This window comes from Mangifera indica, unplaced genomic scaffold, assembly GCF_011075055.1.
Source record: "Mangifera indica cultivar Alphonso unplaced genomic scaffold, CATAS_Mindica_2.1 Un_0068, whole genome shotgun sequence".
Taxonomy (NCBI): domain Eukaryota; kingdom Viridiplantae; phylum Streptophyta; class Magnoliopsida; order Sapindales; family Anacardiaceae; genus Mangifera; species Mangifera indica.
The window spans coordinates 26,213-45,260 of NW_025401160.1; the positions used below are offsets into that span (position 1 = coordinate 26,213).

The 19,048-nt window shown below is 35.1% G+C and overlaps 2 protein-coding genes across 6 annotated transcripts; both read left to right on the plus strand.

Moving 5' to 3' along the window:
• Nucleotides 1–1,432: 1,432 nt before the first annotated feature.
• On the plus strand, nt 1,433–6,932 carry LOC123207267 (putative disease resistance protein RGA4). 5 transcript variants are annotated; one of them, XM_044624620.1, is made up of 5 exons: nt 1,433–4,491; nt 4,768–5,265; nt 5,359–5,433; nt 5,575–5,738; nt 6,063–6,932. In XM_044624620.1, exon 1 carries the CDS (start codon nt 1,603–1,605, stop codon nt 4,468–4,470), a length of 2,868 nt encoding a protein of 955 aa, XP_044480555.1. In that variant the 5' UTR covers nt 1,433–1,602; the 3' UTR covers nt 4,471–4,491; nt 4,768–5,265; nt 5,359–5,433; nt 5,575–5,738; nt 6,063–6,932. The 5 variants fall into 5 exon arrangements, with proteins under 5 accessions (XP_044480555.1, XP_044480558.1, XP_044480557.1 ...); XM_044624623.1 differs by having other exon boundaries at nt 5,622–5,738; XM_044624622.1 differs by having other exon boundaries at nt 5,375–5,433.
• Nucleotides 6,933–14,485: 7,553 nt separating this feature from the next.
• LOC123207276 (putative disease resistance protein RGA3) lies at nt 14,486–17,092 on the plus strand. The gene is made up of 3 exons (XM_044624628.1): nt 14,486–15,772; nt 15,860–16,084; nt 16,442–17,092. Exons 1-3 carry the CDS (start codon nt 14,486–14,488, stop codon nt 17,090–17,092), a joined length of 2,163 nt encoding a protein of 720 aa, XP_044480563.1.
• The last annotated feature ends 1,956 nt before the right edge of the window (nt 17,093–19,048 follow it).

The window sequence follows — 19,048 nt, forward strand, 5'->3', positions numbered from 1 at the left end:
TTTTTGAACAGGCACTCTAGTTTTTGTTTGGATCAATTTATGTACACCTCTAGGAGAGTCATAAAGAAACTAATTAAAAGAAATTAGCTTAAGTAATTTAGTGATAAATGTTCATATTGGATATTAGTCTAATAATGATATAATTGTAAGTTTTTTAGTGAGAAGTTTAAAAAATTCATTATTAAAGGTATAAGTTTATTTAGTTTTAATTAGAGTATAAATAATTTATCATTAAAATCATAAAAATAATATTTGTAACGATCGAATGTTTATTATCTCCTTTATTTTTTTCTCGTTAAAGCCTTTTATTTTTGTAGTGATACATAAGTTATAAGAGAAAATATGCATACATTTAGAATTCCTCAAAAAGTCTATAGTTAAAAAAAGTTGAATAAAAAAGTGTATGGTTACAAAATTTTTTGTTCAAAAATAATAGAATTTGTTAAAATTGAGTAGTAAGCTTTGGTGGGTGAATTTCGAATTTCATTTCATAAAATAGTCATTTCTAGTCAAAATTAAAATAGAATCATCCCTAAATTTTTTGTTCCTCAAATTGAATGTCAAGCTTTTGAGGACGAAATTAATATTTCGACCCCTAAAATTGAGTGTTAAGCTTTGGCAGATGAAATTAATATTTTGTAATTTCACCTCTTAAAATAATCATTTCTAGTGAAAATTAAAATAATCCCTAAATATTTTTGTTTCACAAATTGGATGTCAAGCTTTTGTGGGAGAAATTAATATTTCAACCCTTAAAATGATCATTTTTGGATGAAACTAAAATCTTTTCTAAAATTGAGTGTTATGCTTTGTTAGATGAAATTAAAATTTTGTAATCTAAATGATCATTCTTAGACAAAATTGATGTAGGTTAGGTAACAGACTTTCATTTTTCTTCAGTTGCATGGCTGTACTGTAGGAAAAATTTTCTGGATTCTTGCTAGAGGAGTCTAGGAAGAATCTGCCCTTCAAAATTTTCTGCATTTAGTTGCTTTACACTCAATTCTTCATAATCTTGCTTCATTAAAGACCTTACTTTATAAAAGACAAAGTAAAACAACCAATCAAATGGTAAAAGCAATTGTGAAAGGAGCAGCAATTATTTTGCTTTCGGGAATCTGCTTTTCTTAATTTTCTGCAATTAGTTGCTTTGCACTTATGCTTCATAATCTTGCTTTATCAAAGACCTTCCTTTATAAAAAATAAAGTAAAAGAAGCAATCAAATTGCAAAACGGGCAGCTATTATTTTGCTTCCAGGAATCTGGTTTTCTTAATTTTCTGCAATTGCTTGCTTTGCACTCATTCTTCAGAATCTTGCTTTATATAATACAAAGTAAAGCAAGTCAAATTGTCAAAGGGGCCGCAATTATTTTGCTTTAAAGATACTTCTGGTAAACCAAAGGAAGGACAAATAGAATAGCCAGGAAAAAGCTTTATGTAACCTAAACCAGCATCTAAGCAAGGTTTCACTTTGCCCAATATATAGCTAAAATATTCCTCATCTTCCATTTATTATAAACACTTGAAACAAAGGTCGGTAGCATTTTCACAAACACAAACACAAACTCATTTGATAACTTTACCTTTCATCAATCAATACCATGGCTGAAGCAACTGTTTCCTTTGCCTTAGAGCAACTGGGTTCAATTCTTTTTCGGAAGACGTCTGGCTTCATCATAAAACTGGTGTGCCTTGTTGGGGATGTTGAAAAGGAAGTAGACAAGCTTACCCACAATCTTCGAGCCATTCAAGCTGTCCTAGTTGATGCAGAGCAAAAACAAATGAAGGAAGAAGCTGTAAGAGTATGGTTATATCGGCTGAAAGATGTATGCTATGAGGTGGACGATGTGTTGGATGAGTGGAATACTGCAATCCTGAAATTGCGAATTGAGGCAGGTCATGATCATAATGCTCTTGTTCCTAAGAAGAAGGTGTGTTGCTTCTTTCTATCTCCTTGGTTTGGTTTAAAAAAAGTTGTTTTACGTCGCAACATTGCAGTTAAGATAACTGATATAAATAAAAAGCTAGATGTTATAGCCAAAGAGAAAAGTGATTATAATCTTAATGTGATTTTGGCTAATGAGAAACCTGAGAGTCAGCAAATGCAAACTACTTCTTTTATTGATGTGTCTGATATATATGGCAGAGATAATGAGAAGAATAATTTAGTAAGCAAGTTATTGTGTGAGGGTAGTGAACAAAACCTCCATATTATCTCGCTTGTAGGGATGGGGGGAATTGGAAAAACAACTTTGGCTCAATTTGCCTACAATAACAATGACGTGAAGAACAATTTTGATAAAAGAATATGGGTGTGTGTATCAGAACCTTTTGATGAGTTTAGGATTGCCAAAGCAATCATTGAGTCTCTTGAAGGTCATACTCCTAATGTAGGAGAACTAGAATCTCTTCTTCAACGTATTTGTGACTCTATTGAGAATAAAAAATTTATGCTTATTTTAGATGATATGTGGACCGAAGATTACAAGAAATGGGAACCATTCTATAATTGTCTAAAAAAGGGTTCTTGTGGAAGTAAAATTTTAGTTACCACACGTAAAGAGTCAGTTGCACGTATAACGAATTCAATTAATATTATCAATGTCAGTGAATTATCTGACGAGGAGAATTGGTCATTGTTTAGAAAGCTAGCTCTTTCTGAAAGACCTCCTGATGAGTATGAAAATTTAGAAGAGATTGGTAGGGAAATAGTTAAGAAGTGCAAGGGGTTACCTCTTGCTACAATAACTATTGGGAGGTTGTTGCAATTTAAAAAATCTAAAGAGCAATGGCAACGTGTTTTAGGTAGTGAACTGTGGAAGGTTGAAAATGTTGAAAAGGGTCTTTTAACCCCTTTGATGTTGAGTTATAATGATTTACCTCCAATGGTGAAGCAGTGTTTTGTATATTGCTCTATATTTCCAAAAGATTACGATTATATGTTTAAAAAAACATTAATTGACTTATGGATGGCTCAAGGTTATCTTGGGTTAGAAAAAGATGATCAGAATGTAGAGATAATTGGTGAAGAGTATTCTGACTATTTAGTGACGAGATCTCTTCTACAAGCAAATGGATCTTATAAGTATAAAATGCATGATATAGTGCATGATTTTGCACAATTTTTGGGTAACAATGAATGTTTATCTGTAGAAGTCTATGGTGTTGAAGACCCACTTGCAAACTCTTCTCACGACAAAGTTCGTCATCTAATGTTAACTCTTAATGGAATTGGAACTTCATTTCTTGAATCTACTTGTAGATTAAAATGGTTACGTAGTCTCTTACTTACATGTGGAAATGTTGACACAAATTGCTTGACCAGTGATGTTTTAGCAAGGTTATTTACTGAATTGACATGTTTACGGGCATTAAAGTTGGATGCTAAATTTAATTTTGAAGAAATTCCAAAAGAGATAGGAAAATTGATACGTTTAAGGCATCTTGAATTGTGCGACCAATCTTTTGGAAAAATAATAAAATTTCCTGAAAGTTTGTGCGAATTATATAATTTACATACTTTAAGGTTTGTGAGTCCTTCGGTCGAAACTTTACCCCAAGGGATTGAAAAATTAGTCAATTTAAGGCGTTTGGAATTTGACACTTTGCGTTGTGGACTACTTTACATGCCGAAAGGGGTTGAGAAATTAACAGGCCTTCGAAGATTAAGTGGATTCGTCATACGAGGTGGTGGTGATCATGATAACAAAGCCTGTAGTTTTGAAGGACTGAAAAATTTGAATCGTCTTGAAGGGAGCCTTACAGTAAGAGGGTTGGGAAATTTAACAGATGTGAGTGATGGTAAACTAACAGAAGTACTTAAAAATGAGGAAAAACTCCATCAGTTGAATTTGGAATTTGATAAAAGTGAAGAAGGGGAGAGATTAGGTGATGATGATGAACTAATACTTAAAACCTTGCAACTGCCACCAAATTTAGAGGATTTATCGATATGGTACTACAGAGGCAACACATTTCCCTCCACTTGGACGACTTTAACCAAACTGAAGGTGTTAAGGCTTCGCGTTTGCTCCAACTGTAAGCATTTGCATCATTTGGGAAATTTGCCACTCCTGGAATTACTAGATTTAATGGCAATGTCCAGTGTGAAAAAAGTGGATGACAATTTTTGGGGAATAGAAAGTGAGACCTCATCATCATCTTCATTGTGTGTTCACTTTCCCAAGTTGAAAGATTTCAGATTTTGGTACACCAGAGAATGGGAAGAGTGGGATTGCAAGGTGGAGGAATTCATGCCATGCCTTGCTAGTTTGAGAATTGTACTGTGCCCCAAGTTAAAGGCACAGCCAGACAACCTTCTGCAGAGGACAACACTCAAGCGATTGGATTTTAGTCAAAGTCCTATTCTAACTGAACGATACAACAAGGAAACAGGAGAGGACTGGCCCAAGATCTCTCACATCCCTTATATCGAGATTGATTGTAACCGTGTGCAACATGAGCAATAACCATCACCTGAGAAGCCACAGGTAATAAGTAATTAGGCTCTGTTTTCATTACATTCTAATTAAAATCTAAGAAAAACATTGTTTAAGTCAAATTATTGGTTATATTACTGTCTGGTATCTTTTTTATTATTTCAATTATTTAATCATTTCAACTTTTTTTTTTCGAAATTTACATACAAGTATCTTCAGTTTGCTGGTTGTGAATAATTCTGCTACAAAGTTTACTAACAAATTTCGAAATTGAAGTTTTATTAGGTCAATTGTTGAATATATGTATGTGTGTTTCTATTTTTACAGCCTCCGAAGAAATTTCCTTCTTGGTTTCAGATTGAGGCAAACTTTGTACTCTCAAGGAAGCAATGAAACAAGAAAACAGGTTATTGGTAATTGACATTCTATATAGTTATTTAATGCTTCATTTCAAATGTTGTGCTTGATAATGATTAATGTTACGGGGGTGGGGAAGATTCACTTTATATGATTACAATGTAACCTGTTTGATCTCTGCTTTGATGTCCCATGTAAGCTCTCCCTTTTATTATATATATGTATTTTTTACATGTCTGGGGAAAATTCAGTTGTCATCCCAAACTAGCACCTTTAATTTTGAATTAGGTGGAGAGAGGAAGTTTAATGCTTTGTCGCTTTCTAATTTACTTTATTCTTCTGGGATGAGGTCTTTGGGAAGATTTGCAGTTTTTATGTTCATCAGTTATTCTTTCTCCCTAACAATGATGGGAGATGGAAGAATAGAATTGGATACTGCTACGTGCTACATTTCCCAATCAATGGCAGGTATGGCTTTTAAAAAGATCATTCAAAAATCAAACTTTTAAAATCCACACATGTTACATTTATTTGTATACTGATAGTTGTTGTCTCTTACAGTTTATAAATTATGCAGCTTTTGTGTGGAGTAAATTCTCCAATGAGATTCTATTGAGGCTTGCTTTCCATCTTCTGGTTAGTTTTTTCACCTATTAAGATTTCGGAAAGCCTTTGTTAATGCCATTGTGTAATTATTCTGTTTTTTTAATTTTGCTAATTATTAATTTGAACATATATATATAGTAACCGATTATGCATCTGTCTGTCACAATGCAGAGTTCAATTTTCATTGGAGTTTGTTGAACTTTGGTTGGCCTATATAGGTGAGTGTCTAATCAATCGTGGAATGCTCGATTAGGACTACTGCCCCAAGTTTCTTCGACGAGAACACTCCAAGGCTTAAATGTTGAAAGCTGTTTTGAATGGCTGAGAGAAATGAGGTATGCCCGTGCTCCCTAAGCCAAAACTTCCCTAATTAGATAAACTGTGCTTCTCTCATTAAAAATGGTGGACACTTGTTTGTACACGAAAGTAAATTTTTATTATACTTGTTTGATTAGCATTTTTTATTTCATCATACTGTAACATTTGTTTCTGTTTCAGAAATAGTTTTATATTGAAATTTCAGTCAGTTTTTTCATACATTGCAGATGAGAAGAGTAACTGTCACATTATTCTTGTGAGATATTATTTCAGTATAAATCTAAGTTAATAAGCTATATACAAATCAACACTAGTGTCTCAATTGGTTGCAATTTTTGTAGGATGGAGCTGGGAAACTTCTGCAACAGGGTCCCTTCCTCAGATCCTGCTGCTGGCCTTCTGATTCTGCCTGATTTTTTCTTTCATGCTTGTCCAGCGAATTTCTTCTGGGAACCATATTTCTGCAACTGGACAGCCTCCGATCTACCTTTCCCCTCAGAACTGGTTGCAATTTTTGTAGGATGGGGCAGACCTGGTTGGGCAGGAAGGACAGCAGGATTTCTCCCAGCACTGGAGACTACCGCAACTTCAGTTTCTGCACTCATACTTTCCAGGTTCTGACATCCCCAGCCACGACTTTCTGTGCAGGATTTCAAGCTTTTGCTAGACGACATTGCTGCAACCTTCTGCAATCTATGACATGTTGCTCTGGCTGGGATCTCTGTTCAATTGCGCCCAGAATAAATTTTGTTCCCCGCAGTTGCAGACTCCCTCATTCAAGAGACATACTGGCCTGGTTATGTTAAGTTGCTGCTACAACTGGATTCACTTCTCCTTGTATGCCACCGGTGGCACCCTTTACAAGCTTAAGCCTTCAAGATGCTATCTTCCAAACAGGCTGTTGCCTCAGATCATTTCCAGTACCTATAATCTGCTTGGCCTGGCTTTACTCCCAAAAGCCCTAAGCAATGTCAATTGCCAAGATATGAAACTCATGCCTGTTTTGTGTGCTATTCACCAGGGTGTAGTTCAGAGTTTGTATAGCACTAGATTTGGACTGGCATATCATTTACATGTTATGTTTTTGGTCTTTGTGTAGCTGTTAGCTCTTGTTGGGCCAACTTTTTTATCTCTATCTCTGTAGGAACTTTGATAGGCATTTGTTGCAAACTTGAATGAATAGATTACAGTCCTTCTTGCTATTGGTTCCAGCAGCAGTCAGCAGCTCCTCCAGCAGGTTCTAGGCACAGCTCCTTCCAACAGGTTCAACAATCCCAATTTCTTCCTAATTAACAGCCCAATCAACTGCCCCAATTTTCTCACAACCAAACAAGGAATTAGGTATAAGTCACTGATACAGATTCACTCTCAATGTACCAAGCATCGTTTATGATTGAACTAGATTGTAATGAAGCTGGAAACAGAACAGCAATGACATTTCATTCCATATTCATAATGAGAAAAATAGCTACAGCAATGATCCAAGACTGTAACAACAGGTCATTCTGGAAAACATAAGCCCATGAGCAATAATAAAGAGCAACAGTAAAAGAACAATTAACACATCTGGGTTTCGAGAGCCAGCCCTCTCCTAAATTCTCACTAACTACAAATGGTAATAACTGAATAAAATCTTCTCTGATTCCTTCGGCATGCACTCCTGATTATATGCACAGCCCCTCTAACCGTAAATGGGCCCCACCATTAAGGATTCTTGTCTCTGAATTCTGGAAGGGAAACTTCAACTAATTTCAGCTGCTCTGGTGAACTGTCCAAACTACCCCTACACACTTGGTCATTACTTTTGCTCTAAGCCGGGCTAACATTCACACCCATTGGACTGCCTCTTGGAATCTTCCCTTTGGGCCTGTGATGGTAGACTTTTGTGATTAGATTCCCATCAATACCCACCCCCCCTCCCCAAAGAAAAAGAAGTTGCACCTTGTCCTCAAGGTGAAAAGATGGAAACTGCTCATTAACCTCTATGTAGTCCTCTCAAGAATTTTCACAAGGAGGTAGAAGATGCAAATTCAAAAAAACCTCCAAATGGCCATTCTTAGGGAATCGGGTTCCCAACAGGGCCTTTGGCTACAACTGAAGCTCCAAGTCATCAAAGAGGCATTCAAGTAATGGTTGGGATTGAATTGCAGAACCTATTAATTTCTTTACCTAAGAGACATGGAAGACGGGATGAATTTTAATACCTAGTGATAATAGCAGGTGATATGCGACTGACCCAATCTTCTCTATAATTTCATAAGGCCCATAAAATTAGGGGCTCAATATCTCATTGGGTCGTTTGGCCAATTTTTTAAAACGGTAAGATTGTAATTTAAGAAATACTTATCACCAATGACAAATTGGACTTCTCTCCTTTTCAAATCTACTTGTCTTTTCATGCGTTCTCAGAAGTGATTCAGGTTATCTTTTAACTCTGTCAAAATACCATCACGTTGCTGAAGCAAAGTATCCACCTTATCAATTTTAGATATTGCAGAACCCATCAAAATAATATGCGAGGGTCACAACCATACAAAGCTTTAAAAGGTGTCATGCATATGGAATTAAGACAGGAAGTATTGTATCAATACTCAACTCAAGGAAGCCATTTAGTCCAACTACGTGGTTGCTGAACACAGAAACAACGGAGGTACGTCTCAAGACTATGATTAAGAACCTTAGTTTGGCCATCGGTTTGGGGGTGATAAACATTACTAAACTTTAAGGTGGTCCCTTAGAAAGAAACAACTTAGCCCAAAATTGACTCATGAATAGATGATCCCGATTTGATATAATGGAGTGAGGGTACCCATGGAGTCAAACAATTTCCTTCTCAAATACCTTAACCACATCTTTTGCAGTATATAGGTGCGAAAGCAACAAGAAATGAGCATAGTTTGTCAACTTGTTAACTATGAGCAATATAGTGTCACCCTGACTTGTCTATGGTAGGCCTCCAATGAAATCTATGAAAATGTTATCCCAAACCTTATCAAGTATTGGTAAATGCTACAGTAACTTAGTAGGACTCATAACCTGATATTTATTCCTCTGATAAGTCTCACAGTTGGCCACAAAATCCTTAATAGGCTTTTTTCATGTTAACCCAGGAGAATACCGTTGCAATCCGTTTATATGTGCAAAAAAACCCCGAATGTCCACTAAAAGGGGAAGCAAGAAACTCAGACAAAACAACAGGAAGGATAGTAGACCGTGGAATGAGCAACAATCAACCTTTATAAAAAATGATCATATTTTTCAATAAGAAATTGGCATGGCTTGCTGGGTCCTGAAATAAATCTTAAATGATGCTTCGATAATGTCGGTTAGAACGAACCTCCTCAACCATAATATCACCCTCAACCCATGAACTAGTAGAAATAGTTGCTAGACTGGTGTCAGTAGGTAATCTGAAAAGGGTGTCTGCAATTCTATTTTTTACACCCAACTGATACTAGATTTCAAAATCAAAACCTAAAAATTTTATCACCTAATGTTGTTGGTCATCACTCATAATTGTCTGCTCCATTAAATGTTTGAGACTTTTTTGGTCGGTGCGGACTATGCAATGTTTACCTAACAGATAATGCTGTCATTTTTATAAGGTTAAAATTATAGCCATTAACTCTTGCTCATAAATAGCTTTTGCTTGACCTTAGAGTGATAAGGCTTAACTCATAAATGAAATAAGACAACCCTCTTACATGAGAACTACTCCAATACTCGTAACAGACGTGTTTGTCTTTACAACAAATGGTTGAATAAAATTAGGCATTGCTAACACCAGGATCGAAGTCATAGCTTTTTAAGAGCCTCGAATGCTTGTATGGTTTCCTTCAACCAAACAAAGGAATTCTTTTTCAAAAGGTGAGTAAAGGGAGCAACTATTTGCCCATAATTGCAAACGAACCAGCGATAGTACCACGTGAGGCCTAAAAATCCACGAAGTTCACTAATACCTCTAGGGCATGGCCAGTCAACCATACATTGAATTTTTTTAGGATTGACAGCAACCCCCATAGCTGAAATAGTGTGGCTTAAATATTTAAATTGTGATACGGCAAAGGAGCATTTTTATCTGTTCAATACCAACTGGTGCTTTGAAAGCAAGGTCAAGGTCGTATCTAAGTGCCTAATGTGGTTTGAGAGCTCTCTACTGTAAATTAATATATCATCAAAAAATACTAGTATATAACAACACAAGTGGTCTCAGAAGACCTCATTCATCAAAGCCTAGAAAGTGGCAGACGCATTAGACAGTCCAAATGGCATTACCAAAAATTTATAATGTCTATTGTGGGTTTAAAAAGCCCTTTTTTCAATATCATTATCAATAATCCAAATTTGATGGTATCTAAATTTCAAGTCTAATTTACTAAAAATAGTGACACCAAATAATTCATCGATAACTGGGATAAGAAACTTATTTGGTACAACAAGCTTATTAAGGGCCTTGTAGTCCATGCAAAAGCGCTAGTCGCGATCTTTATTCTGAACAAGTAGAATCGAGCTAGAGAATGGACTAATGCTTGGGCGGATGATGCCAACATTTAACATTTCTTGCACTTGCCTCTCTACCTTATTTTTCTGATGATGGGGATAGCGATACAGTCGAATGCTTGGTGGAATAGCCCGCTTGATTAACCGAATAGCATGGTCATGAGCCCGATGTGGAGGGAGACCTGTAGGCTTTTCAAACAGGTGCTGGAAATGCTGCAAAACAGTACTAATTTTTGGCTGGTCTAGTTTGTCCTCTTTAGAAACAGTGAATGTCAATTCAACCCAACAAGCAAGGCTACAATTTTTTAAAGATTTGTAGGATCCACGAACTGAAGTTTCCTTGGTAATTAATGAAGGGTCTCCCTGGAGAGTCACTTGTTGGCCATGCCATTCAAACCACATAGTCAAAGATTGCCAATCGCTGTGGACAATTCCTGGTGCTGATAGTCAGTCCACCCCAAGAATTACATCTACATTACCAAGCTGAAACACGTAGAAGTCCTGAAGAAAATGAATAGAACCCAAATGCAGTTGTACTGCCTTGCATATTTCTTCTCCTTTGATGCTCTGATCATTGTCGACAGTGACTGTAAATGCCTTCTGTTGGACTAGAAGAGCTAGATCCGTAACCAATTGCCGAGAGAGGAAGCTGTGAGTGGCGCCACAGTGGACCAATACCACCACAGATTTTCCAAAAAATTTTCCCAACATCTTCATCGTTCTACTGGAGTTGATGCCCGCCACTAAATGTCTAGATAACTTTATAGCCTTCCCTTTATGTTGTTGTACCTCTACTGCTGCTTCAGTTGGATCATCAATTTCTGCTTCATCACTTTCACAAAGCATGAGTCGGAGTTGTCTGAATTGACACTGATGAGTGGAACTGTACTTGTCGCCACAGTTGAAGCAGAGACCTTGCATGATTCTGGCTTGGATTTCTGGTTGAGACAGATGACGCAGAATGGAGGGAGGGGGTGGTCACCTGTTTGAATCAAATGAGGAGTTCGTGGTTGGTGGAGGAGCTAATAGGTTTGAGTGGTTGGGAATGGGAGTCGGTGGTTTTGGGTGGCTGGTCACTGTAGACGTCGTCGAATTAGCCATAGAGTTCATCGGAGGATTGAAATTGGTTGGTGAAGGAGTGGAGTGGGTGATACTTGGTGAAGAAGTGATATGGGTTTGGGTCAAGTTTAGGTGATTTGATTGGGTTTGGGTTGGGTTAGGTATTTGGGCTTGGGTGAGAGTTGAATAAGGGATATGGGTCTGGGTTGTGGGATCTGTGGGGTAAGCGGGTTGGACCAGGCTTACGTGGTTAGGCCACAGGTGGCACCCTCTACAAGCTTAAGCCTTCAAGATGCTATCTTCCAAACATGCTGCCGCCTAAGATCATTCCCAGTGCCTATAATCTGCTCGGCCTGGTTTCATTCCCAAAAGCCCCGAGCAATGTCAATTGCCATGATATCAGACTCATGCCTGTTTCGTTTGCTATTCACCAGGGTGTAGTTCAGAGTTTGTATAGTACTAGATTTGGACTGGCATACCATTTACAAGTTATATTTTTGGTATTTGTGAGGCTGTTAGCTCTTGTTGAACCCTCTTTTTGATCTCTATCTTAATAGGAACTCTGATAGACATTCTAGAGGAGTTAAACTCTTTCTGTATAGCTTTATTTTTGTTGATTTGCCAATCTTTAGTTTGTTTTTGCTATCTCTTGAGAAGGATAAGCCTAGGTTGTTCCTATATCTTTTATGACCCATTGTTTTTGTGTTAATATATACTTTAATTACCAAAAAAAAAAAAAAAACACTAATGTCTTAATTCTTCAGTATATATTTTTAAGCTTTTTTTTTTAACTTTTCCAAGTGCAAAGTTGTTAAATCCAACTGTATTGCCGAATTTTCCCTGTGTTAGATGCAATTCACAAAATTTCATCTTTCTATGTGTTTTTAACCCGAAATGTCTATTCAAACATCAAAGTAACACCAAGTCTTATGGTTTCCTTTATGAACTTCATTTGCCCAACACATCATCATGTGTCTAATAACCCACTTGCTAAATTGCCTATCACTACAAAACCACAGCAACCTATCCCTGGGCCTGTCAATCGGTCCTGAAAGGTTCAAGCCAAACTCAAATTTTGTCACGCTCGAGCTTCATGCAAGGCCACTTGAATTTCATTGGTTCTGTATAAGCCAAGTTCATTTAAATATTTTGAGCTTTTGGCAAAATGTTAAGTTTGCTCCAAGCTTGAAATCAAGTGCAAGGATCAACAAGGGTAGGATCCCAACTTTTAATAACGTTGTTAGGTCGTATTCAAACATCACTTTGTAAGAATTTAATTCTATTAAATTTACGCAAATTTGCTGCTCAAGAGAAATTTCTGAGTCAACCCATACTAAAAAATCTTCGAAATAGCAACTGTTTTGGAACTTAATATTTCTAACATTTAAAGAGTAGCAATAAAAATGAAATAATTTCAAGAAAAAACGCTTATTTTGCCCCGTAACAAAGCTTACCCACCAACCCTCAGGTCACTACACCACAAAGGGGTAAATAGACATTTGATGTCGTATCAAAGACATCACTGTTCATTCTAAACTAAGATTAAACATATTATAGAGCAGGGGTAAAAAGGGAGCATGTGATGAAAGAGCCATCGAAGAGCTAAAGAGTGGTTGGTGGCTAACAGTGGGGCTAGAATGTTGGGGGTGGAGAGGAGCAGGGAGGTGTTTGTTCAAGCAAAGGCTCTTATTATTGAAAGGCAAGAGTCAGGAAGGCGAATTGAATGGAATTTTGCAGAGGCTGCAATAGTAGCAATATGTTTTGGTAGCCACAAACAAAATTGAACACGAAATATATAGTTAAAAGAATTGAAGATGAAGAGCGGAGAAATGTTGCCCGTTTGTTTAAATTATAAGCAACATGATGCGGTTTATCAATGGAGTACTTAGTTTAAAAGTTATCACGACTATGCAATTAGAACCATGAGGAGAGAGATACCGTAATGATTTGCTGACTTGGTGAGTTGGCTTATGGTGTAAAAAACATAATGCTGAAATGAAAAATTCATATTGCATGTTATCCAAAAATTCTTGAATCTTCTTCCTAAATTCTCCTTGTAATTCTTTCTTATTACTCTTCTCTGCATTGTTATTTTTCCTTTCTGAAACCCTTTTTCTTCAACAAGTCCACATCATGGGTATCAGATCTCGAGGTTCTAAATCATAGCTAAGGAAATGTAGCATGAACTACTATAGATGGTCTCACATATGGTTTCAGAGCCTTAAAAAGTTGGCAACAAAAGGGATAATTAATAAATTAAAAAAAGGGATAGATGATAAAAACCCTCTCAAAAAAATAGGAGTGCTAAAAAGCTAACTAAAATTAGATAAATTTTTGTCGATTAAGTTTGAATAAATCATTTTCTTGTTTATTTATCAAAATTATTTGTGAATGTTATTTTACCTAAATATTGAATTGGACAAAGAAGCATCAGTCCAAGGCATTGAACAGTTTCATCTGTCATAAAGAATCATTTTATTGGGGGTTCCAGAATTTAGAAGCTATAGTTAATTTTTAATTTATTTTATTGTAATTTTAATTTAAATTTTTTTGATAATTTTATAAAAACAGTTAACATATTTTTTAAATTGATTTAACATTCGGGTGAGAAAATAGATTTTTTTTTTTTTTCAAATTTAAAGAGTTTTATTATTTCACTGAATCTTGGTGGAGAACATAGAATATTCATAATTTATAAGAAAATTCAATTGATTATGAAAATGAAAATTTGAGCAATTCTGTCAATTGTGAAAATAAGACCCTAACCCTCATTCCTTTCTTGTTATTTGATGTCGGAATCTTGTTTAGGATTTATATTTGAACAACACATAGAAATCAATCCGAAACCTCCTGTTCACTTTTGCTTTCAGGAATCGGCCTTTCTTAATTTTCTGCTGTTACTTGCTTTACACTCATTCTTCAGAATCTTGCTTTATGAAATACGAAGTAAAGCAAGACAAATTGTGAAAGAGGCAGAAATGATTTTGCTTTAAAGGAACTTCTGGTAAACGAAAGGAAGGACAATTGGAATAGCTAGGAATAAGCTTTATGTATACCTAAACCAGCATGAAAGCGAGGTTTCACTTTGCCCAAAAGCTAAAATATTCCTCATCTTTCATGCATTATAAGCATTTGAAACAAAGGCCGGTAGCATTTTCACAAACACAAACACATTCGATAACTTTACCTTTCATCATTCAATACCATGGCTGAAGCAATTGTTTCTTTTGTCTTGAAGCAACTGGGTTCAGTTCCTTCTGAGCAGGCTTCTGGCTACATCACAAAACAAGTGAGCCTTGTTGGGGATGTTGACGAAGAAGTAGAGAAGCTTACGCACAACCTTGAAGCCATTCAAGCTGTGTTATTTGATGCAGAGCAAAAACAAATGAAGACTGCAGCTGTGAGACTATGGTTACATCGTCTCAAAGACGTATGCTATGACGTGGAAGATGTGCTGGATGAGTGGAATACTGCAATCTTGAAATTGCGAATTGAGGGAGGTCACGATCATAATGCTATTGCTCCGAAGAAGAAGGTGTGTTGCTTCTTTCCATTTCGTTGTTTTGGTTTCAAAGAAGTTGTTTTACGTCGCGACATTGCAATTAGGATAACTGATATAAATAAAAAGCTAGATCCTATAGCCAAAGAGAAAAATGATTATAATCTTAATGTGATTAAGGCTATTGAGAGATTTGATAATCAACAAATGCAAACTACTTCTTTTATTGATGTCTCTGATATAATTGGTAGAGAAAATTTGAAGAATGATTTAGTAAACAAGTTATTGTGTGAGGATCGTGAAAAAAACCTCCATATCATCTCGCTTGTAGGGATGGGGGGAATAGGAAAAACAACTCTTGCCCAATTTGCCTACAATAACAATAAGGTGGAGAACAATTTTGATAAAAGAATCTGGGTGTGTGTCTCAGAGCCTTTCGATGAGATTAGGATTGCCAAAGCAATAATTCAATCTCTCGAGAATTATACTTCTAATGTAGTAGAATTAGAATATCTTCTTCATTGTATTCGTGACTCTGTTAAGACTAAAAAATTTTTGCTTATTTTGGATGATGTGTGGACTGAAAATGACAAGAAATGGGAACCATTCTATAATTGTCTAAAGAATGGTCTTCATGAGAGTAAAATTTTAATTACCACACGTAAAGAGTCAGTTGCACGTATAATGAAATCAAATGATATCATAAATGTTGGTGAATTGTCTAATGAGGAGAATTGGTTATTTTTTGAAAAGCTAGCACTTTCTGAAAGACTTCCTGAAGAGTATAAAAATTTAGAAGAAATTGGTAGGAAAATAGTTAGGAAGTGCAAGGGGTTACCTCTTGCTGTAAAAACTATTGGGAGTCTCTTGCAGTTTAAAAAATCTAAAGAGCAGTGGCAACATGTGTTAGATAGTGAAATGTGGAAGTTTGAAGATACTGAAAAAGGTCTTTTAACCCCTTTGATGTTGAGTTATAATGATTTACCTCCAATGGTAAAACGGTGTTTTATATGTTGTTCCATATATCCAAAAGACTATATTATCGATAAAGGTATATTAATTGATTTATGGATGACTCAGGGTTATCTTAGAGAAGAAAAAGATGATGAGAATGAGGATATAATTGGTGAAGAGTATTTTGACTATTTAGTGGCAAGATCTCTCTTACAAAAGCATAAATCATTTTCTGGTTCGTACATGCATGATATAGTACACGACTTTGCACAATTTTTGGGTGATAAAGAGTGCTTATCAATAGAAGTGTATGGCGACGAAGACCCACTTAAGAACTCTCCTAAGGACAGAGTTCGTCATTTAAGAATACATTTTATTAAAGATAGGGCTTCATTTCCTGAATCTACTTTTAGATTAAAATGGCTACGTAGTCTCTTACTTACATATTCTTCTTGTGGCACTAACTGCTGGAATAGTGATGTTTTAGTGAGATTATTTAATGAATTGATATGTTTACGATTATTACGATTGGATGGTATATTGGATGATATTGAAGAGATTCCAAAGGAGATAGGAAAATTGATACATTTAAGACATCTTGAATCGTCTAGCTATAATTTTCTCTAAATAATAAAATTGCCTGAAAGTTTGTGTGAATTATTTAATTTACACACTGTTAGCGTGAATTCCCTCATAACATTACCTCAGGGGATTGGAAAATTAGTAAATTTGAGGCGTTTGGAATATAATGATTTTCGGGGTACACTACTTTACACGCCAAAAGGGGTAGAGAAATTGACAGGTCTTCGAAGGTTAGGTTCATTTGTCATACGGGGTGGTGGTGATCATGATAACAAAGCATGTAGTTTTGAAGGACTGAAAAATTTGAATCGTCTTGAAGGGGGGCTTATAGTAAGAGGATTGGGAAATGTAACAGATGTCAGCAATGGGAAACTGGCAGAAGTTTTTAAGAACAAGGAAAAACTCCGGTGGTTGGATTTAAAGTTTGATAAACGTGGAGAAGTGGAGAGACTAGATGAGGATGATGAACTAATACTTGAAACCTCACAACCACCACCAAATTTAGAGACTCTAAGTATATACTACTACAAAGGCAACACATTCCCTGCCGCTTGGACGACTTTAACCAAACTGAAGGAGTTAAGACTTAAGGATTGCCCCAAGTTAAAGGCACTGCCAGACAGCCTTCTGCAGAGGACAACACTCCAGGAATTGTCTATTAGTGGATGTCCTTTTCTATGTGAACGATACAACAAGGAAACAGGAGAGGACTGGCCCAAGATCTCTCACATCCCTTATATCAGCATCAATCTTCAGTTTGTACGAAGTGGGCAATGACCATCACCCCAGAACCACAGGTAATAAGTAATTAGACTCTGTTTTCATTGCATTTTAATTATAATCTTAAGAAAAACATTGTTTGTGTCAAATTATTAGTTATGTTACTGTCTGGTGTCTTTTTTATTATTTCAAGTATAATAATTAATCACTTCAACTTATTATTTTTTTTTTTCAATTAAGGATAAGTTCCTTAAGTTTTCTGGGTATGTGTGTTTCTATTTTTACTGCCCTGAAGAAGTTTCCAGTCTGGTTTCAGATTGAGGCTAATATGGTACTCCCAAGGATCTAACGAAACAAGAAAACAGGTTATTGGTAATTTCATATTGTTTTTAGTTCTTTAATGCTTCATTTCAAATGTTGTACTTGATAATGATTAATGTTAGAGGGGAAGGGAAGATTCACTTCAAATGGTTACAAAGTAACCTGTTTGATCTCTGCTTTGATTCTCTCCCTTTTATTTTATATTTATATATATATGTGTGTGTGTGTGTGTGTATTTTTTGAGAAAATAGTGTGTCTGGAAAGTTTAATTGTCGTCCCAAACTAGCACCCTTAATTTTGAATTAGGTGGAGAAAGGAAGTTTAGTGCTAATGCTTTGTTTTCCATCTTCTGGATTGCTTTTTTGCCTTTTCTAGCGATGTAGTGGAGCAAGTTTAGCAAGCCATGATTTTCTCCTCACAATTTCTTTTAGCTTGATTGTTATCATTCTTATGGGGTAGCTTGGGCTCAAAAGCTAGGTAACTTTAGTTCAATTTGGATTGAATTTGTTTAGTTTGAAGTTAATTCGATTTTAAATCAAGAGTTTCATCTTATTTTTTAAACTAAATTAAACTCGAGTTAAAGAAAATTTGACTTACTAACTAGGTGAGTGGCAAAATTTAGTTTTAACTTAGCTAATAATTCAATTCAAACTATTTCGAACAATTGTTAAAATGATATCGTTTTATCCATTATTAAATAAAACGATATCATTTTATCAATAAATTATGAGTAAACTATAAATCTGAACTATACATCTAAATTATAGGTTTAAACAATAAATTCAAACTAAATTTAAATTAAGTTTGAGTCAAATAATTTTCAATTTAACCAAACTCGAGTTAATGGGTGTTCAAATCAAACTTAGTTTTGATTGTTTGTAAAAATGGTAGCAATAGATCATTTAACATTTAGTTTTGATAAAAATTTAGGTTTTAATAATAACTGTAAAACTACTTTAAATCCTGCACATAAAACTATTCCAAGAAACACATTAAAAAAATATTATTTAGTTTATATAAAAAATAAAAAGAGAATTAATTCAATTTTTTACAAATTTTAATGAACGTGTATCTATGTGTAGTGATATTTGGAGTGATCATTGACAAGTTCACTCTTATATGGGTATAACTTGTCATTGGATAGATGATCATTTTTAATTACAAAAAATAATTTTAGTATTTAGGGTGTTTGATAACCGACATACGATCAATAATATTTATAGAATAATTAAAGAAATATTAGAAGAATATAAATTAGTTTATAAAATTTTTTCAATTTCATTTGATTATGCTCATTCAAATACGACCTCAATAACTGATTTAATTAAAATTTGTAAACCCAATTTAGGTGGTAGATTTTTTTATATTAGATGTGTATGTTATATATTAAATTTATGTGTACAAGATGATTTAAATTGTCTTAATAATTATATTAGTCCGATAAAAATAACAATTTCATTTTTATGGACACATCCCCAAATTATGAAAGAATGAGGTAAATTTTGTAAACAACATAATGGAAGACCAAAATAATTTCTTAAAGATGTGTTGACTAGTTGGAATTCAACATATGAATTATTCAACGAGTCTTTTGATTATAACGATTTATTGTGCTCATTTATTTCACAAAATATGTCACAAGTTACATTATATCCCCAACATTGAGATTTTTGTAAAACAATTTTAAATGTA